A 21,661-nucleotide genomic window follows, 5' to 3' on the forward strand; every position below is an offset into this window, starting at 1 on the left:
TCATCGGGAACTTTCAGCAGCCCAGCAGCTCCACTGAGGACCCGAATTCGAGCAAGACCAGAGACCCTATCTTCATGGCTTCCTAGACTTCAGCTTGAAAGAGGCGACCCCAAGCCTGCTCCCCCACTCTACCCCAACTGTGCCCACCCATCCCCTTCTTGATTCCTTAGGCTGCATTGCCCAACTCTGCTAACTTCCTCAAGGTCAGTGAAGGGGGGGTGGGGGGGGCTTGAAGACTTTTGGTGCAACAAATGCTTTATGGGGAACAAAAAAAAGAGTGGTCTTAGTTTGCTTGGCAAGGAGGGCTTAAATGGGTGGGGGGCAGGGGGAGGAGAACGGCTGCTAAAAGGGATGAGCAGGCTGCAATTTATAGAAAAGAGCTCGGTAGGCTGGGTGGGCTGGGAGAAAATAACAGAATAACAAGAGTCGGAGGGGACCTTGGAGGTCTTCTAGTCCAACCTGGTGCTCAGGCAGAAAAAACTATACCATTTCAGATAAACGATTGTCCGGTCTGTTGTTAGAAACCTCCGGGGTTGTTTGGTTATGTTTTGTTTTTAAGAAAAACTGTTTTAAAACTCCAGGTTTTTTTAAAGCAGTTTTTTTTTAAAAAACACTTAAAAACCTCCAGATACTTAAAGCAGGGGTATATTCTGCATTTTTTGTGTGATGCCAAGCAGTCCCAGCAATGCAGCAAAATCCTGATGCACTGCAGAAGTACACGAAAGAAGTTTTGCCAAAAAATTTGGCTTGTTTCTCCTTGCGGATGGCGCTCTCTCTCTCTCTCTCTCTCTCTCTCTCTCTCTCTCTCTCTCTCTCTCTCTCTCTCTCTCTCTCTCTCTCTCTCTCTCTCTCTCTCTCTCTCTCTCTCTCTCTCTCTCTCTCTCTCCCCTCCCCCGTGCCGGTGTCTCTGCAGGATACAAGCTGGAAAGCAACACCACCCATTTTGCTATCATGTTGTCTCTGCACAGATAAGGTGGTTTTGAAGCTAAAATAGGAAACAGAGGCCGAGCTGCATGTTGTTTGTCTGCCTTGTGAAGTTTGCGTCTTCTTGGTTCCTCTGGGCTGAAAACAGTTAACCTGATGCAAAAGGAGGAAGGGAATTGAATGGAGGGATGGGGAGAATCTCTCTTTCACACACACACACACACACACACACAAACACACACACACACACACTCTTACAGACACACACGCGCGCACACATACACACACACACTGAAGCACAAAGACACAATTCTTTCCTCTGGGCTGCTCTTCAAAGGCTTCTTGTTATTAGTCCAGGAGTCAAAACGAACCATTCAGGATAAAAAATGGGGACAAGCAATTATTTCAAAGCGTTTCTGGCAGTTTCGTGCTTATAACCTTTTCTTGGAGGTCCAGAATAATGCAGGAGGCATCTCTGGGGTAGGATAAGGATGCATGGGGTTAAGTGAGGTATTTGACGGAGAAGGGTTGCAAAGAATAGGGATCTAATTCTGAGTGGGAAATCCTGAGTTCTAGTCTAGTCTAGTTCTATTCCTGGCTGGCATGAAAGCAGGCTGGCTGGGTGACTTAGGCTGGTCACCAGGAGATAGGGAATTCTAGTCTCACTTTAGGTATGAAAGATGGCTGGGTGACTTAGGCCAGTCGCCAGGAGACGGTGAGTTCTAGTCCCGCCTTAGGCATAAAAGCCGGCTGGGTGACTTTGGGCCAATCACCAGGAGACGGTGAGTTCTAGTCCCGCCTTAGGCATAAAAGCCGGCTGGGTGACTTTGGGCCAAACACCAGGAGACGGTGAGTTCTAGTCCCGCCTTAGGCATAAAAGCCGGCTGGGTGACTTTGGGCCAATCACCAGGAGACGGTGAGTTCTAGTCCCGCCTTAGGCATAAAAGCTGGCTGGGTGACTTTGGGCCAATCACCAGGAGACGGTGAGTTCTAGTCCCGCCTTAGGCAAAAAAACTGGCTGGGTGACTTTGGGCCAATCACCAAAGGTCTCCGAATTCTAGGACTAGAAGAGAATATTTAATTTAATTTAATTCAGGGTTTAACTTTGGGATCCTTGGTGCTCTCTGAGGCATGTTTTTTAGCAGATGCCTCATGACCCAACTAGGTAACATCATCAGCGCTAGAAGGGAGGGGGGGGTTAGTCTCTGTTTGTATACAAGTTATTAATAAGCAGCCTAATCAAGAAACCACCAAGACTGACAGGAAAGCTATTAGTATATGAAGAGAGGACACCCTTCCAGCATTGATGATGTTACCAAGTTAGGTCAGGAAACATCTGCGAGAAAACCACCAGCTCAGAGCGTGCCAAAGACCCCACAGTCATCTTCCTCCTTCTCCTCCTCCTCCTCCTCCTCCTCCTCTCTGTAATGCCCACTCCCTTCTAGCCCTGATGATGTTACTTAGTCAAGTCATGAAATGTCTGCAAGAAAACAACCAAGCCCAGTGAGCAATAAGGACCCCCTATCCCCCTCCTTTTTCTCCTCCTCCTCTCCCAACCCCCCCCCCCAAGTCCCTTCAAGCACTGATGATGTTCCCTACTTGAGTCAGGAAATGTCTGTGAGAAAACAACCAATCTCAGAGAACACCAACCACCCCACAGTTCTCCTCCTCCCCCTCCTCCTCCTCCTCTTCCTTCCTTCCTTCCTTCCTTCCTTCCTTCCTTCCTTCCTTCCTTTCCTTCCTTCCTTCCTTCCTTTCCTTCCTTCCTTCCTTCCTTCCTTCCTTTCCTTCCTTCCTTCCTTTCCTTCCTTCCTTCCTTCCTTCCTTCCTTTCCTTCCTTCCTTCCTTCCTTCCTTTCCTTCCTTTCCTTCCTTCCTTCCTTCCTTCCTTCCTTCCTTCCTTCCTTCCTTTCCTTCCTTCCTTTCCTTCCTTCCTTCCTTCCTTCCTTCCTTCCTTCCTTCCTTTCCTTCCTTCCTTCCTTTCCTTCCTTCCTTCCTTCCTTCCTTCCTTTCCTTCCTTCCTTCCTTTCCTTCCTTCCTTCCTTCCTTCCTTCCTTCCTTCCTTCCTTCCTTCCTTCCTTCCTTTCCTTCCTTCCTTCCTTCCTTCCTTCCTTCCTTCCTTCCTTCCTTCCTTCTAGCACTGATGATGTTACCTACAGCTGTTGGGTCCTACAAACGTCTGCAAGAACATAACCAAGCTCAAACAGCACCAAGGACCTTAGAGCAATGGTGCCATCTCCTTCCTTGCATGTCTCCCCACACTGAATGGTGCCATCTAATTTCAGTTTTAGCTGGCCGTCTGCCCTGAGCACAGGTGTCTTCTAGGTGTCTTCAAAGGTCCCCCGTGATTCCAGAATTCAGTGATTCAATGACCATCATTCTCTTTCTTCAATTTCTCTCTCTCTCTATCTCAGGTCTGGAAGACCCTTGGCGTTCGTCCTTCAAGTGCTTCTGTCCAAGATGGGGATCAAGGCGGCACTGCCCACCTATGAGTTGGGTCTTTATGCCCTAATTGTATCCTGTGCCATCGCTTACAGTGGACAGGAGATATTTGACAGCTCCCGAGGTAAATTCCTGAAAAATCCCTCTGAGGTAGGGGGAAGAATTTCCACTGGGCCCCTGGAAGCACCTCTCTTTCCAAATCTACTGCTGTATTATTCATTTATTCGTTCATGCACAAGTGCATTCATTCGCTTACTGAGTTACTTATTTGCTTATTTATTTATTTAATATCCCAGGTTTATAATTTTTAAAAGTAATTCCAGGTGGCAAAGGTATCCAACACCCTCCTCCTATTTTCCTTGCAACAACGACCCTGTGAGGTGGACTGGAGTGAGAAAGGGACTGGCCCAAAGTCACCCAGCCAGTTTTCATGCCTGAGGCAGGACTAGAACTCACCGCCTCCTGGCGATTGGCCCAGTATCACCCAGCCTACCTTTATGCCGAAGGTGGTACTAGAATTCCCCATCTCCTGGTGATTCTTCCTCTCTTAGCCATTTTTCTCCCTCTCTCCCTTTTTTTTCTTTTCAGATAGCATGAATCGAAAAACCTTCCGAGAAAACATAAAACCAGGATGGCATTATTTTGGCAGGAAAATGGTAAGTGCGGGATTTTGATTAGGCTGACAAAGAAGATTTATGTTTATGTTCCTTCCTTCCTACTTCCCTTTCCTTTCTTTTCTTGATCCCTCCCTCCCTCCCTTTCTTTTCTTGATCCCTATCTCCATCCCTTTTTCATGATCCTTCCTCCTTCCCTCCCTCCCTTCCCTCTTTTCTTGATCCCTCCTTCCTTCCCTCCTTTTCTTGGTTCTTCCTTCTCTCCCTCCTTCCTTCCTTTCTCCCTCCCTCTTTTCTTGATCACTACCTCCATTCCTCTTTTTCTTGATCCTTCCTTCCCTCCTTCCTTCTTCCCACCTCCCCTGTCACTCTTCTTCCTTCCTTCCTTCCTTCCTTCCTTCCTTCCTTCCTTCCTTCCTTCCTTCCTTCCTTCCTTCCATTGAAGGAAAAGTCTTCATCAGGGTTCAGTCCAAGCTGGGAATAAACAACATGGTGACTGCTTTAGGAAGAAGGTTGCAGTTTATTGAAGAGGAGAGCCAGACAGGAAGATGGCTCTGGAAGAAAAGAGAGTGAGCACATGTAGGGAGTGGGTTTTATACCCACTGGAGCCTTTTGTTTGGAGTTGTTCCTGTGGCATGAACTTTGACCTGAGTCTGAGTGTGCCTTTCTGGTATTCTGATGGTGGTGGGTTAATCCTATTATGTCCCAAGGGTCATATCCTGCTCCCCTGGGGCTGTGGCCGATGACTTTTAGATTTTTGGTGTTGATTCTAGGGATCTTTCTTCCTAATCCCAGTTTCCTGACTCCAGTCTTTCTGACAAGATTATCATCTGCATTTCTGGTTTCTGCTTGGTGCAGGGAGACTTGGGGCAGGGTTGGTTTCTGCTTTTAAAATCCTTTAGGGAAATGTATTCTGCTTTTAATATTTCCTTCTCTGGGGAGGTGACTTCCCACAATCCCCCCCTTTGTGCCATAAGTGTGTGAATGACACACTTACTGACACAAAATTAAGATTGATCTGATCAGGGAGACTTAGTAAACAATTTTAAACTGTTAAGCCACAAAAAAAGAAGAAGACACTAATAGAGTTCAACCATGAAGTTTAAAGCCAGGGCAAAAGTTCTGTTAGATGGAAAAGGAATTTATAGTGTCCAATATTCTGTGCCAATTCTTTTTCAAATGTTGGATGTCACTTTGAGCTTCCAGTCAGGTTTTGAAGCCCATGCCTTTCAGAATTCTTCACAGCCATGGTCTTCATCAGTACATAACCACTGGCTGCCCATTTTCGAGGGTTGATTCCTGCCTTAGCTCTTAGTTTGGTGCATCCAGGTTTTTAATGTCCAATTGAGGTTAGCCAGTGTGCAAGTCAGGCTATTAAATTTTCTTAAATTGCACATAGTGAACCCAAGTAGTCCCAATCTGAGTCCACCAGTGCAAGATATTCAGAGCGTAGGTTTGGAGATACCTTTCCTACTACTTCCTCAGTGAGGCCATATGAATTGCAAATTGCCTGAGGGGGCCTGGTTCCCTCCCCCTTGGAATTTTGCTGGAAGTTGTTCCTACAAAGATTTAATAACACAGGGCAAGAATCAGGCTGGAGTTTTACTAAAAGTAGGTGAAAGAGATAGACTCAGTGTGATTATGAATGGGGTGTGTGTGTGTGTGTGTGTGTGTGTGTGCATGTGTGTGTGTGTGTGTGTGTAGCTACTAACAAAACAGGCAATACAAACATTCTGGATAAATTTTCCTCCCACCAGACAGAATCCAAGGTGTTCAGGACTTGCTGCGTCAACTATTCCTGAATGCCATCACTCCATAAATACATTCAATTGACTTATTACAATACAAATGGGGCAAGAAAGAAAACCTTACAATGTGTTTCCACCCTCCCCCCATAGTCTTCCTAATTTTCTTCTGAGGCTTCACGTGGGGACCAGTAGCTCCAGGAAGGCATCTGGGGGGAATGGTAGGACTTGGGAAGATCTGTTCCACTCAGCTTGCATGGTAGCTTTTTAGTGGATGGCTGGATCCAGAACCCAATTCCATGGCTCAAATGGATGGAGGCAGCATCTGGGTCAGTGTGCTCTGCTTCCAAAGGTTGGGGGGGGTGTCATCTGTGTAGGGCTGAAAGACATGAGAACAAGATCTCCTCCCCCCTTTCTGGGTGGAGTCTCCCAGGAGAGGCAGACAAAAGCATGGAGAACAGAGGATAAGAAAAGGAGAAGTACATGGGGTGGGGGGGGGAATAGCTTGCAGACAGAGTTTGAAAAGGCATTAATAATGCAGTGGTTAAAGATATATTAAGTCCCAATAATAATAAATAAAGAAACATATAGGCTGACAAAATGAGGAAATCACAGATGAGGACAAAAGAAACCTGGATTCTGGTAAGAGAACAACAAAATGAAAGGTCTCGCATTTGAACGGAACATTTGCAACATGTTAGGACTTAAGGACTTGCAACTTGAAAAATGCTGGTCATGTTTCTGGAAAAGGATAGACAGATAAAACCCATTTACGACACATACAGTGAAACTTTTCCAGCAGATAAACTTAAAACATTCTCACCTGCTAACTTTGGACTGTTCTTACGAGTACAGAGAGAGAAAGGAAAAAAATATTATTATTATTATTTTTCTCTTCACTCTGTTTGTTGGCCAGACAAACAGAGTGAGGACAGTTTACTTTTTTTTTTTTTTATTGAAAAGTTTTATAAAATACAATTTTCCTTTAAAAAAACCCCCCTTCCCCCTCCCTCCTCCCCTCCCTACCTCCCCCCTATCTCCCCCCCTCCCCCTCCCCCTCCTCCCTCCCCTCCCTCCCCCCCTCCACTTCCCCTCCTCCCCCCTCCCCCCCCCCCCCGACTTCCCAGAGCAAAATACAAGGTATATATCTAAAAGGCAATCATAAACAATCATATACTAACAATTATAAACTCTAAAATCCATCACTCTCTAGCTTGTATATAGTAAACCAATCCTTAATAATACTAAATATATATAAAAAACTAAAATAAAAGAAAACTAGCATCATTCCCATCTATGTTCTTCCACAATTCACTATTACCTTAACATATTCTCATTTGCACATTAATAAATAGTTCTTACACAAATTAACCCACATTAACCCACAAAACTTTCTTCCTCTTCCTCTGTAGTAAGTTGTCCATTAATTCCAAGTTAAAAAAAAAAAATCTATTACCATACATAGCATCCCAAAACTTTTTTTTTTTTTTAAAAACACAACTACCACTTAACTGTAAATATTTTGTGGAAGTTCCATAGATTTCTACTGGTCTTATTTTTTTTTTCTTTTTTGAGCGTTTTAAGGCAGCACGCGTCACCCTCTGTTCTCTAAGATCATCCAAAAGAGTTGCAGCTTGAACTCCTCCTGTACCCTTCTCGTCTATCTGTGCATCTTCATCCTCTTGATGTTCTCCTTCTCCAGATCCCTCTGCAGCTTCCAGAAGTGTTGATGGGGTTACTTCCAAGACATTATTATAAAAATCATGCGCTTGCTTCACATTACTCAAACAGTATCTTTTGCCATCATACATGAAGCTCAACCCAACTGGGATCTCCCATCTGAACCTTATATCTCTTTGCTTGAGCTCTTGCACAAGAAATATAAAATCCTTCCTTCTCTTTAAAATCTTTGGAGGAATTTCTTTTAAAACCAAAACTTGTTGACCAGCAATCACAACTTTGGTATCGTAGGCAGCTTGTATAACTTCATCTCTAATTTCCCTTTTTACAAAATAAACCACCACATCTCTAGGCAACTTTCTCTGTTTAGCAATCCACGAATTCACACGGAACACTTTGTCCATACCTTGTTTTAATTCAGATGCTGGATGGTTCAATACTCCCTCAAAAGCCTCAGAAACCAGCTGCTTTAAATCTTCCTTAATATCCTCTTTTAGGCCTCTAATTCTCACAGCAAACTGCATCTGGTAAAATTGGGCCAAGCTCTGTTCACTGTCAATTTTGTCTTTTAAATCTTCAATTTCCAGTACTTTTGCTTCTAATAAAGCATTCTTTTGAATCAAGTCTTGCACTTGATCATCCAGCACCTCCACACATTTAGCAACTTTTTGCACTGAGGACAAAATGTCTACCTTCATTTCTCTAAGTTTCTGTTCCATCCTTTCTTCCATTCTCTGCTCCAATTTCTCCAATTTCTCCTCCATCTGTAGAAATTTAACACCCATTGACTCCAAAATTAACTGGGTATGTTTTTCAAGATCCTTCGATGTCAATACATCAGGAGAATGCAACGCCTGCAGCAATGATTGTTGTTGCACCGGAGAATTTCCAGCACTCCGAAAAGTTCTAGGGGGAGGTTTAGCCGCCATCTTTTACTTACAATTGTGACGCACTTTCACTTTAAGTTTTAAACAAAGTCCATCAAGCTTGAGAGTAAAATAAAATCTTCTTCATCTCTTCATCTTTCCCTCTTGTACTGCTCTGCCTGCTCTTTCCCTTTCATAGTCTCTCCTTCAAGCAGGGATGGTCGCAGACGCCTGGCTCTGCTCCATAAAATCCGGAGCAGAGACGCTGGTCAGCTGGGAGCAGCCCAGGCTACGGGGGAGTTCAATCCTTCGGCCGCCCAAGCTCCAAGCTCAGGCGGCCCCGGAGAACTCAACCCCCACCTGGGGGCTCACCCCCTCCTCTTCTCCCGAGGAGGGGGCTTCAGATTCGCCCGAACAGCTGATCGGCGCTGTTTCGGGCGAAAAAGCACCAGCTGAGCCGCGGGCAGCCCGGGAAGGCTCCCTCCGTCGCCGCGGAGCCACCGGAAGTCAGGACAGTTTACTTTTGATGATTTAATTTAAGCAGAATTTCTAGCAGAATTTTAAAATTCTTTTCTCTTTGGATTAGAGACAATTAACAGTCACATTTACCTCACACACAAAGACCTTGACACATATATATACACACAAAGACAAGAGAACAGAGAAGAAAACAGAAGTCTTAGTTTTACACATCCCAGTCATTCCCACCATAAATCTCAGTTAACACAAATTAGGGAAGGCACAAATTTTAAACATACCACATGGTTGCAGAAAGAGAGAGAGAATGAATCACTATTTATTATTTTCCCTTTAAGTACCTTTATTTAGCCAGATTGGTTTCCCAGCAAAGCCCATTCTTCACAAATTTCTCTTGCTTGCTTCCTTTTTCATACCATCCAGGGCGGGCAATCACCTCTCATCCCACACCTCAAGTAAATCTCCAATAGGTGACCTAATTCCCATCCTCGAACTACAGCTAACCATGTCCCCCTTGCGATGTGGGGTTCAATTGGCTCAGTCGGGTCCCTAGCAACACTATCCCTGCTGCCCCGCCTATCAGTTTGGGGGCACTAAAAAAATTGCCCAGGATGACTTCGGTTCCCTAATGAAGTACGGGACCCCCCTACCCAGGGAACTCCCATCGTCATTTTGCAGACCAAAAAGGCATCTGGGGAGAACCTATCACCCTTGGCTCAGACAGGTATGCGGCCTCCTTCTACCTCACCGCCTTCAGTTTTCAGACTTAGGAGGAATCTGGGAGGACCTCTGCTTTGTGCAGTAGTAGGAACACCTCCTACAGATGAGCTTTGCTTACAGGGCCTTGCCAGCTGATTGCCCAAATCCAATGCTCTCATTCATTCGTTCCATTTGCATACAGCCTCTCCCATTTCCGTAAGAAAAGATCCTGCACTCAGGCCAAACCCCCATGCTTTCCAGGGTCTGCCACTTGAACAGATCCTTTCTGCGGTTAGGAAAGATCAGAGGGAACAAAATCCAACTGTGATTGGGAAACGAGTCTTCTCTCTCTCACACACACACAGAGACATACACACATTTCCTTTGCTACCCTGGTCTTTAAAGTTAAAATTTAGAGGTACTCACCTTCACCTTCTTTCCAAAGCAGCCCTTGAGCTCAAACTCAAAAGTCCCTTTACTACCCTGGCTCCACATGGCCATGGCCTGGGAAACCCATCCACACACAAAAGGGGTCTGCTGCCGGCAAGATGGGGTTTACCAGTCTCAGTCCATTGGGAAGGTTAGCTTGGATTCCCATTCTGGGTTGCCAAATTGTTGAAAAGTCTTCATCATGGTTCAGTCCAAGCCAGGAATAAACAACATGGCAACTGCTTTAGGAAGAAGGTTGCAGTTTATTGAAGAGGAGACCCAGACAGAAAGATGGCTCTGTGTAGTATGAAAGGAGACTCACACGAATCTTGAGCAGCTGTGTTCTTTATTGGTTAACATTCACTCATATATATATATATATATGTCTTAAACAATAGCTTTAGCGGTTAAACATTAGCAGTTTACATGCCATCCCGAAACTGGTTGTTTTTCCTTATCGATTGCTTATCCCTTTCAATAAATACAAGGATTAATATATGATCCGGTTTCCTGCATTCCATAAGCTTATCTTTCTAATTTAAGATCTTGTTTTTCGCATGTTATCTCAAGCGCACTTTGTACACTTCCTCTGAAGTCCCTATCTGAGGTTTGCCATCCAAAAGAGACATGCAGAGCGTGTACTTCAAGATGGACTCAGGAAACATGCCTACAGCTCTGGAAGAAAAAGAGAGAGGGCACATATAGGGAGTGGGTTTTTGTACCCTCTGGAGCCTTTTGTTTGGAGTTGTTCCTGTGACCTGAGTCTGAGTGTGCCTTTCTGGTATTCTGATAGTGGTGGGTTAATCCTATTATGTCCCAAAGGTCATATCCTGCTTCCCTGGGGCTGGGGCTGATGACTCTTAAATTTTTGGCGTTGACTCTAAGGATCTTTCTTCCTAATCCCAGTTTCCTTATTCCAGTCTTTCTGATAAGATTATCACATCTGCATTTCTGCGGAGCTGGTTTCTGCTTGGGGCAGGGAGATTTGGGGGCAGGGTTGGTTTCTGTTTTTAAAATCCTTTAGGGAAATATATTCTATCCTTTTAATATTTTCTTCTCTGCGGGGCTGACTTCCCACACTTACTTACTTACTTACTTACTTACTCCCTTCCCTTTCTTTTCTTGATCCCTCCTTCCTTCCCTGATTCTTCCTTCCCTCCATCCTTCCTCTCTCCCTTTCTTTTCTTGATCCCTAGCTCCAACCCTCTTTTTCTTGATCCTTCCTTCCTGCCCTCCTTCCTCCCTCCCTCCCTCCCTCTCTCCCTCCCTCCCTCCTTCTTTCTCTCCCTCCCTCCCTTCCTTCTCCCTCCCTCTTTCCCTGTATTTAAAGAGCCTCAAAGAACCTCTGGATTTGGTCCATAAAGTACGCCAAGTGTGCCCCAGTCAGTCCACTCCAATTACCAGGAGCAACACATAAAAACTGGAGTTTCTGTGCAGTGACCATCTCGCTTCCTGCTTCTGTTTTACAGGATGTGGCCGACTTCGAATGGGCCATGTGGTTCACGTCGTTCAGAAACTTCATCCTCTTTGCTCTTTCGGGCCACGTCCTGTTTGCCAAGATCTGCTCTATGGTGGCTGCTCAGGTATGTAGATGCTCAGCCCTTGCAATGGTCCACCCAGCATATGGTCCACCAGAGCCTGCCTCCTGCTGGCTGTTCTTGGAATCACACCATGAATACATTAGCAGCCAGTCTCAGGGATTCCATGACAGGCAGTCCTTGACTTATGAGCACAGCTGAGCCCAACATTTCAGTGGCTAAGCAAGATGGCTGTTAAGTGAGTTTTGCCCCATTTTACGACCTTGCTTGCCGCAGTTGTTAAACAAATCACTGAAGTTAGTAAACTGGTTGTTAAGTGAATCTGGCTTCCCCCATTGACTTTGCTGATCAGAAGGTCGAAAAAGGGGATCACATGACCCCAGGACGCTGCGACCGTCATAAATGAGTCAGTTGCCAAGCATCCGAATTTTGATCACATGGGGATGCTGCAACAGTTGTAAGTGTGAAAAACAGTCATAAGTCCCTTTTTCCACTGCTGTTGTCATTAAACGAACTCTTTAAGTCAAGGACTTCCTGATACATGGTGGTTGTCAAGCACGTAAATTTTGATCACATGACTGTGGGGATGTTGCAGCGGTCGTAAGTGCGAGGACTGGTCATGATTCACTTTTTCAGTGCTGTTGTAACTCTGGACAGTTGCTAAATGAACAGCCATAATTCAAGGACTGCCTGTCATGCAAGACCTTCCATTGACTTTCACAAAGGAGGAATCTAATTCAACCACCGAGTGTTTTTGGCTAGAGAGGACCTTGAGACCAGATAGACCAACAGTCTCTTTGTTCATTTCCTCGCAGCACAGGTCTGCAATGTACATGTTATACGGCCTCCTGATTGTGCTAGGCACCATGGGAAGCAGCTACTTGATGGTCATCCTGTCCCATTGCTTGGTGCTCTACACCGTGGGCCTGGCTAAACAGAAATGGCTGTGCTTCCTGGCTGGACTCTGCAGCCTTGCTTCGTTCAAGATTCAACCTTTCAGCTCCTGGCAGGTGAGTTGTTCTTCCTGCTGTTGCTTCCAGCTTGCCAGAAACCTGGATATCTATCAATCAATCAATCAATCAATCAACCTTTGTTATCAAAGTACAACGTGTGTACAATGAGATTGGCTGAGCCTCCCTTCATGCCCCCACCACCACCACAACTCACAGTGACAACAAACCCACCATCTTGTTACACCATGTGAGCTAATTGCACAACACACCGGCCTCGCAAGTCAATCATATATAAAATTATAAAATTATTTCCCGTTCAAGAGCCTGACAGCCCATGGATAAAAGCTGTTCTTCAGCCTGTTGGTATGGCTGGCTGTACTCCTGTATCTCCTAACCGATGGTAGGAGAGTAAAGAGATACCGTCCAGGGTGTGAGTAGCTAAGAACTAAATTTTTCTTCTTTTTTAAAAATAATATTTTATTAGTTTTCCAATTTTACATTTAAGTATTTGAAAAGCAATGTGGTGGCGGGGTTAAACAATAATTCAACAAGATAAGCTTTAGTACCAAATATTTCTTCTCTTTGTCTCTTAATCGAGCTAATGCACTTCTAATTAAATCAACTCAATAAAAACATCATTGTTACATTTATCAATACATTTTAGGTTATCCACGTTTTAATTGATCTGAGTATAACAATCCATATCCTGTTATTAATTTTACTTAATTTTTAAATTTTCACCGATATTCCAATCAATCTTTAAGACCCATAATGTTCAATCTCTGAGTAACCGAGGTTCCCCTTATCTCACTTCATAAAAACTGTAATATCCAGAACACAACTGAAGAAAGTAGGGAAAAGCACTAGGCCACTCAGATATGAACTAAATCATATCCCTGATAAATATACAGTAGAGGTGACAAATAGATTTAAGGAATTAGATCTGATAGACAGAGTGCCTGAAGAACTATGGACAGAGGTTCGCGACATTGTACAACAGGTAGCAACCAAAACCATCCCAAAGAAAAAGAAATGCAAGAAAGCAAAATGGCTGTCTGAGGAAGCTTTGCAAATAGCTGAGGAAAGGAGGAAAGTGAAAGGCAAGGGAGAAAAACATAGATATGCCCAATTGAATGCAGAATTCCAAAGAATAGCTAGAAGAGATAAGAATGCCTTCTTAAATGAACAGTGCAAAGAAATAAAAGAAAAACAATAGAATAGGGAAGGACTAGAGATCTCTTCAAGAAAATTGGAGATGAAGGGAACGTTTCATGCAAAAATGCGCATGATAAAGGACCAAAATGGCAGGGACCTAACAGAGGCAGAAGAGATTAAGAAGAGGTGGCAAAATTATACAGAAGAACTATACAAGAACAAACTTAATGTCCCTGATAACCATGATGAGGTGGCCACTGACTTCGAGCCAGAGATCCTAGAATGTGAAGTGAAGTCTTCAGTCTCATTCTAGCTTTCTTCCTTTGCCAGTTAAGGTTCCATATCAGTGCTTTTAGGTCATCAAATGGATCTCCCTCCATCTTCATCTAAACTTTTCAATAGAAGCAGATATACGTAGCTATGGAGATCCTCAGTCATCCAGGCCACAGTCATCCCAAAGTGCTTTTTTCAAGAGGCAACTGGACTTTCTTGTTTTTACTTTGAAGACGTTTCACTTCTCATCCAAAAAAGCTTCTTCAGCTCTGACTGGATGGTGGAGAATGAAAACAACCTGCAGCCAAGAAGGCCTCACACCCATTTCCACTACTGGTCAGACATGTCAAACACAAGGCCCGGGGGGCCAGATCCGGCCCGCGAAGTGGTTTCATGCGGCCCGCGGAGCCATCCTGGAAACAGTGAGGGAATGGCCCCCACTGCCTCGGCCCTGGCCCAGAGACCCTCCTTCTTCCAGAGACCCTCAGATCTGCCCCACTCCTGCCCAGGCCCCCATAGGCACCCTTGATGCAAACGATGTAGAGCTGGCCACGCCCACCCAGTAGGCCATATGCACTTTAGCCACGCCCACCCAGCAGGCCACGCCCACCCAGGCCACACCCACCCAGCCCCCTGAGGGCAACCGCAATGCTGATGCGGCCCTCCATGAAATTGAGTTTGACACCCCTGACTTAGGTGATCCTGAGGACCCAGGTAAACCTCCAAGTGGCCTCAATGGCAGAAGAAGGCAAATGATCAGCTGTCTGGAAGGAGTATAAATCCTGCCATTTTCCCACCATCCAGTTAGAGCTGAAGAAGCTTCTTGGATGAGAAGCGAAATGTCTTCAAAGAAAACACGAAAGTCCAGTTGCCTCCTGAAAAATCACCTTTGGGTAGCTCGTAGACTGGGGGGAGAGGGCCTTGGTGTTCTCTGAGCTGGCTGTTTGAAGACGTTTCATTATCCAACTAGGTAATGTGATCAGTACTATTGTTGTGTGGGATTTGCTCCCTGTTTATATACAGCAGCCTGCCCTCCAAAGTTGGTGGGATGTGGTTTTCTCCTTAGTAACTCCCTGACTAGAGTACTGTTTTCTGCTTGTTTGTCTGGGATTAATCCATGTTTATCTGGGTTTGTCTTTCTGCAGAGTCCTTGGTGCTCTCTCTCAGCTGGGTGTTTGCTCGCAGATGCTTCATTACTAAATTAGGTAACATTATCTGTGCTAGAAGGGAGTGGGGTCTGCAGAGAGGAGGAGGAGGAGCAGGAGGAGGAGGAGGAGCAGGAGGGGGAGCAGAACTGTAGGGTCCTTGGTGCTCTCTGAGTTGGCTGGTTTTCTTGCAGATTTTTTCATGACCCAACTAGGGAATCTCATCTATGCTAGAAGAGAGGGGGTTTACAGTGTTGTGAATTGTGATGTCTATGCTCCCTAGTTGGGTTAATGAATCATTTGCAAGCAAACAACTAATCTCAGAGAGCACTAAGGACCTAGTAGAAAGAGAAATCCAGATAAGCATGGATTAACCCCAGACAAACAAAAGCAGAAAACAATATCCTGATCAAGAAAGTACCAATGAAAAAAACCACACACCCAAGGCAAGCAACTATATATGAAAAGGGAACAAACTCCACACTCCCTCACATTGACAACGTTCTCTGACTGGGTCATGAAATGTCTGCAAGAAAACAATCAAGCAACCAAAGCCCCCACACCTAAACCTTTATTGTAATGATGGGACTTGTCCATAAAAGAGCAGAAGACTCAGCAGACAATTTATCCCTTACAAGGCTGGAATGATTGAATGAAGGACTGAATAAAAAACATTGCCTCTTCTTCCAGGACCTGAAGTTTAAATTGGGACATTTTATTAGACGAAAGAGGAAAATAATCCTTGGGAGTCATGAAATTTACGGCTCTGGCTTTTTTAGAATTTCACTCAACCTTTAACTCCAAGAACAATGTCTAGGAGGATCGAGCTCAGGGTCTTCAGAAAGGAATCTAGGGATGTTATTTCTTCAGGATCAAGAAGAAATAGGGTGGGAAGGAAGGGAGGGAGGGAGAGAGAGAGAAGAGGGGGATGGAGGGAATGAAGGGAGGAAGGGATGAGGAAGGAGGCAGTGAGTGAAGCAGCGAGGGAAGCAGAGAAGGAAAGAAGGAAGGTAAGAAGGGAGGGAGGGGGAGCGAGGGAGGCAGGGAGGGAGAGAGGGAAGGGAGGGAGGGAGACAAGGAAGGAAAGGAGGGAAGGAGGGAAGGAGGGAGGAGGAAGGGAGGAAGAGAGGGAAGGAGGGAGGGAGGGAGAAAGGAAGGAGGGAGGGAGGGAGGGGGAGCGAGGGAATGAAAGGAAGGAGGGACGAGGGGGGAGGGAGGCAGGGAAGGAAGGAAGGGAAGGAGGGAGGGAATGAAGAAATGAAGGGAGGGAGGCAGGGAAGGAAATCAGGAAGGGAGGGAGGGAGGCAGGGAGGAGGGAGGCAGGAGAGAGGAGGGAGGAAATGAAGGGAGGGAGGGAGGAAGAAGGAGGAAGGCAGGGTGAGAGGCAGGGGAGGAAGGAAGGAAGGAAGGAAGGAAGGAAGGAAGGAAGGAAGGAAGGAAGGAAGGAAGGAAGGAAGGAAAAGATGGGAGAAGAACTTCAGACAGATGGTTTGTCTCAGCTTGAAAAAAGTCGTCTTTTATTTAGTCCATGTGTGATAACTTTGCTTTGGCCCAGAATGAATTCATCTCAGGAAACTTTGATCTCCAAGACATCCTCCTCTATGGGGGCACCGGATTCAGCATCATGCGCTGCATGAGTTTCGCCCTGGAGAACTGTGAGAGGAAAGAAGGAAATTATTCCATATTCGCCCTGATGAAATACAACTTCTACCTCCCTTTTTTCTTCTTTGGACCCATCATGACATTTGACCAATTTCATGTCCAGGTAAGCATCACCCAGCATCCACGCCTGTGGCCTTTGGGCTGGTTCATTGCATTGGCCACTGCCGTTCTTTAGCCCATCCAGAAGCAGAAGGAAAGCAACGTGGAGATTAATAACGGGGAACCTTTTGGTGTCAAAAATTTAGAAAATGCCTAATTAGGCTTTGCTGGTGCGTCACCCCAACGTTGTGGTGTGAGATGTTTGATGCATGTGTCATAGATCCACTATCACGGATGTTGGCCCTGTCTGTTCCTGCTTGGTCAGCTTTAAATCTGACCGATGAACACACTGAATATATAAAAGAAGATGGAGAAGGAAGGAAGGAAGGAAGGAAGGAAGGAAGGAAGGAAGGAAGGAAGGAAGGAAGGAGAAGAGAGGGAGGGAGGGAGGGAGGAGAATAAAGGAAAAAAGGAAAAAAAGAGGGAGGATGGAAGGAAAAAGAAAGGAAAAGGAAGGGAGCAAGAAAAATAAAAATGTGAATCCTTCCTTGCCCCGTCCTTCCTTCCTTCCTTCCTTCCTTCCTTCCTTCCTTCCTTCCTTCCTTCCTTCCTTTCTTCCTTCTTTCCTTTCTTCCCTTTCTTTTTTCCTTCTTTCTTTTCTTCCTTCCTTCCCCCCTCTCCTTCCTTCCTTCCTTCCTTCCTTCTTTCCTTCCTTCCTTCCTTCCTTCCTTCTTTCCTTCCTTCCTTCTTTCTTTTTTTCTTTTCTTCCTTCCTTCCCCCCTCTCCTTCCTCCCTTCCTTCCTTCCTTCCTCCCTTCCTTCTTTCCTTTCTTCCTTCTTTCTTTTCTTCCTTCCTTCCCCCCTCTCCTTCCTTTCTTCCTTCCTTTTCCCATTCCTCATTTCTCCCCCCCCCCCGGTCACAGGCACACAACAGCCAGCTGCAGCGTAAAGATCGGGAGATGTGGCACATCATTGTTCATGCTGTCGTCCACCTCATGGCCATTGTCGCTGTGGATGTTTTCTTCCACTTCTTCTACATCCTGACCATTCCTTCAGACATGAAATTTGTGAACCGTCTCTCCGACTGGGCGCTGGGTAAGTATAGTATGCACATTGGCTGGAGAATTCTGGGAGTTGAAGTCCATGGATTTGGGAGCTGAACTCCACATATCTTAAAAAGTTTGAGAGACATTGAATGGAGCTAGCTAAAAATTACTGGAAACTTGATTGAAGTCACACTGTGCAGTCATTTGCCTTCTGTGAGTGAAAAGATGCAGTGCTCATTATATCTATGGAAGTTTAACTTTTTATCTTCTTCCCATTTTTCCAGTGCTTCCGTAACAACTTTATTTATTTTACTTTATTTTATTAAATTTATATACCGCCCTATTCCCGTAGGACTCAGGGCGGTTTACAGGGAAAATTAAAAGCATAACATACAAAAATTAAAATCAGTTAAAACAATTAATTAATTCAAATCCCCAAAATTTAAAACTAAAACCCAATTAAAATTAAAACCCCTCAGTCTGGACCAAACAGATCAAAGAGCCAAGTTTTAAGGTCCCAGCGAAATGAACGAAGGTCGGGGGCAGTCCTAAGTTCTGTGGGAAGTTGGTTCCATAGGGCCAGCGTGCCCACAGAGAACGCTCTTCCCCTGGGAATAACCCGCCGGCATTCCTTAACCGGCGGTATCCTGAGAAGGCCCTCCCTGTGGGAGTGCACAGGATGATGGGAAGTTGATGCCGGCAGCAGGTGTTCCCTTAGATAATCCGGACCCAAGCCATTTAGGGCTTTATAGGTCATTACCAGCACCTTGAATCTCACCCAGAGGGCAACCGGAAGCCAATGCAGCTCGCGGAGCAGAGGTGCCCTATGTTTCCTAGCTTTGATGCTGAGCAATGCTGACATAACTAACATCCCTGGCTGAGAACCACAGGCTTCAATTCTATGTAGAACAAACGTCTGTCTGAAATTATTTATATTCAGCTGCTAGCTAGTCTGGCTTCTCTACTTGACATGGGGAAGGGAACATCTCCTGATCTTGTGATGTTTAGACAGTCCCATCTATGAACTGCAGAAAACTCAAGCAATCCCACCACTTGAAAAACATCCAGGGTTAATTCTGCTTCTCTTGGGTTGAGTTGTCTGTAATTCATACTTATTGTCTGTTCAAATTTATAATGGCACTGTCAAGAGTAGAGCAGAGCAGAGTAGAGTAGAGTAAGGAGAGAAGTGAAGTGAAGTGAAGTGAAGGGAAGGGAAGGGAAGGGAAGGGAAGGGAAGGGAAGGGAAGGGAAGGGAAGGGAAGGGAAAAGAGAAGAGAAGAGAAGAGAAGAGAAGAGAAGAGAAGAGAAGAGAAGAGAAGAGAAGAGAATAACTTTATTGTCACTTTAAAAGTATAATCAGCATACATTAAAATGAAATTTCATTGCATTCAGCTCTCAAAGGGTAACCACGAATATACACTGCATAAACGTGACAAATAAATAAATAAATTATGCATATACCCACATACACAAATGTATGTGGCCCAGAGAAACAACACAGTTTAGTTAGGTTGTGTGTGTGTGTGTGTGTGTGTGTGTATACACATATACATATACATACATACATAGATAGATATATAGATAGATATAGATAGATAGATATAGATATAGATATAGATATAGATATAGATATAGAGATAGATATAGAGATAGAGATAGAGAGATAGAGAGATAGAGAGATATATTATACATGGCTAGAAAAACAAATCTGAGTTTTCCAGCCAGATGGCATAGGGAACAAAGCTATCTTTGTTCCAACTCACTGTCCTTCTGTCCTTCACTTTCTCCTCCTCCCATTCTGCTCTACAGCTGGCCTGGCCTACTCCAATTTGGTGTACGATTGGGTGAAAGCTGCTGTGATGTTTGGGGTCATCAACACCATCGCCAAGTTAGATCACCTGGACCCACCCCAGCCCCCTAAGTGTATCACGATGCTCTACGTTTTTGCAGAAACGTGAGTTGTTGCTGGTCGCTGTGTGAGCAAAGCTTTCCTGTCATGACTGAACTGCAGGAAGAGATGGTCCCAGCATGGAGAACTGTTGGTGTAGCAACAGAGGGGTGTACAACTTTGGGACCAAGTGCGAGACAGCCTGACCACTACTATGGACTGAGTTATCTAGCACAAAAAAGTAAAGTTCTACATTTAGGCAAGAAAAACCAAATTCACAGGTGTAGTATAGGTGGCACCTGGCTCAATAGTAGCAACTGTGAGAGGGATCTTGGAGTCCTAGTGGACAATCCCTTAACTATGAGCCAGCCACATGCTGCAGCTGCCAAAAAGGCTAACACAGTCCTGCATTAACAGAGAGAGAGAATCAAGATCACACAAAGTGTTAATACCACTTTATAATGCCTTGATAAGACCACACTTGGAATACGGCATCCAGTTTTGGTCACCATGAGGTAAAAAAGATGTTGAGACTCTAGTAAAAGTGCACGGAAGAGCAACAAAGATGATTAGGGAAGTGGAGGCTAAAACATGTGAAAAACGGTTGCAGGAATAGGGTCTCTACTTCCTAGCATTATTCCCGTGCTATGACAGAGTCCGTTATGGCAGTGTTGAGTTATAGGAATACAGTATGTCTATTTTAATGAAAAGAAGGAGTAGGGGCGACACGAAAGCAGTCTTCCAATATTTAAGGGGATGCCACAAAGAAGAGGGGGTCCACCTATTCTCCAAAGCACCTGAAGGCAGAACAAGAAGCAGCAGATGGAAACTAATTAAGGAGAGAACAAATCTAGAATTAATTTCCTGAAATTTCCTGACAGTGAGAACAATTAATCAGTGGAATGACCTGCCTCCAGAAATTGTGGGTGCTTCATCACTGGACGTTTTTAGACTTTGATTTAGACTTATACACCGCTTCACAGTGCTTTACAGCCCCTCTCTAAGTGGTTTACAGAGTCAGCATATTGTCCCCATCAATCTGGGTCCTCATTTTACCAACCTCGAAAGGATGGAAGGCTGAGTCAATCTTGTGACAGTTAGGATCGAACTGCTGACAGTTGGCAGAATCAGCCTGCAATACTGCATTCCAGCCACTGTGCTACCATGGCTCTTTGGTTTTTAAGAAAATATTGGGCAACGATTTGTCTGAAATTATATAGGGTTCCTGCTTGACCAGGGGGGTTGGACTAGAAGACCTCCAAGGTCCCTTCCAACTCTGTTATTCAGTTACATTATCACAAAGATAAATTAAATAAAATAATAACAGATCATAACAGAATAACAGAGTTGCTGTAATGGTATGTGAGAAAGAACTTGGGAAGTGGAGATCCTGCCTAGGGAGCGATTAGATAAAAGAGGACATACCCCACAGTTGCATAATGGGTGGAGAAATCCATTCCTAACAGGCAGGTTAGCCCCCTTGAACAATGTTCCTGAGCAACAGCCCACCACCTTGAAAGATTTACAAGAGGACTCAGAATCTGCAAGTCGGTAGACAGAACACGCAATGCAACATCCATCCATTTGTCCAGGGGTCAACATCAAGTGTGCCTTCAGGAGGGGTGGGGTTTTGCTGTCTGCCATCTTGCCAATTTTGCTGTCTGCCATCTTGCCAATTTTGACTTCCCCTCCCACTACTTAAGAAGGGAAGAGAAGCAGGAATTGGGTATGTCTAGTAGTCTGATGAAAAGAAGGGGTGACATGATAGCACTGTTTCAATATATGAGGGGGTCTTACAAAGACAAGGGGGTCAAGCTATTCTCCAAAACACCTGAAGGCAAGACAAGAAACAGTGAATGGAAACTAACGAAGGAGAGAAGCAACCTAGAACTAAGGATAAATTTCCTGACACTGAGAACAATTAACCAGTGGAATAGATTGCTTTCAGAAGTTGTAGGTGCTCTATCCCTGGAGGTTTTCAAAAAGAGACTGGACAACAATTTGTCTGAAATGGTATAGGTTCTCCTGCTCAAACAAGGGACTAGAAGACCTCCAAGGTCCCTTCCAAATCTGTTGTTCTATGGTCAT

The 21,661-nt window shown here is 44.8% G+C and overlaps 1 protein-coding gene and 1 long non-coding RNA gene across 3 annotated transcripts in view; one reads left to right on the top strand and one right to left on the bottom strand.

The window, feature by feature from the left end:
* Positions 1-21,661, top strand: part of HHATL (hedgehog acyltransferase like) — a 25,960-nt gene continuing 4,299 nt past the window's right edge. Inside the window, exons 1-8 of one of the 2 annotated variants that reach the window (XM_083377003.1) lie at positions 1-203; positions 3,338-3,489; positions 3,954-4,021; positions 11,345-11,458; positions 12,229-12,423; positions 16,495-16,704; positions 17,563-17,734; positions 19,495-19,639. In XM_083377003.1, the coding sequence (XP_083233129.1) occupies positions 3,384-3,489; positions 3,954-4,021; positions 11,345-11,458; positions 12,229-12,423; positions 16,495-16,704; positions 17,563-17,734; positions 19,495-19,639 (1,010 nt within the window). In that variant the 5' untranslated portion in view covers positions 1-203; positions 3,338-3,383. Of the gene's footprint in view, positions 204-3,337; positions 3,490-3,953; positions 4,022-11,344; positions 11,459-12,228; positions 12,424-16,494; positions 16,705-17,562; positions 17,735-19,494; positions 19,640-21,661 lie in introns of those variants that run through there. The other variant, XM_083377004.1, reaches the window with a different exon arrangement.
* LOC310648913 overlaps positions 16,474-21,661 on the bottom strand; it is an 11,553-nt gene continuing 6,365 nt past the window's right edge. The window contains exon 3 of the long non-coding RNA XR_014494177.1: positions 16,474-16,592. This is a non-coding gene — a long non-coding RNA (uncharacterized lncRNA). The remainder of the gene's footprint in view (positions 16,593-21,661) is intronic.

Source organism: Vipera ursinii (assembly GCF_947247035.1).
Source record: "Vipera ursinii genome assembly, chromosome: Z".
In the NCBI taxonomy this organism is placed as follows: Eukaryota; Metazoa; Chordata; class Lepidosauria; order Squamata; family Viperidae; genus Vipera; species Vipera ursinii.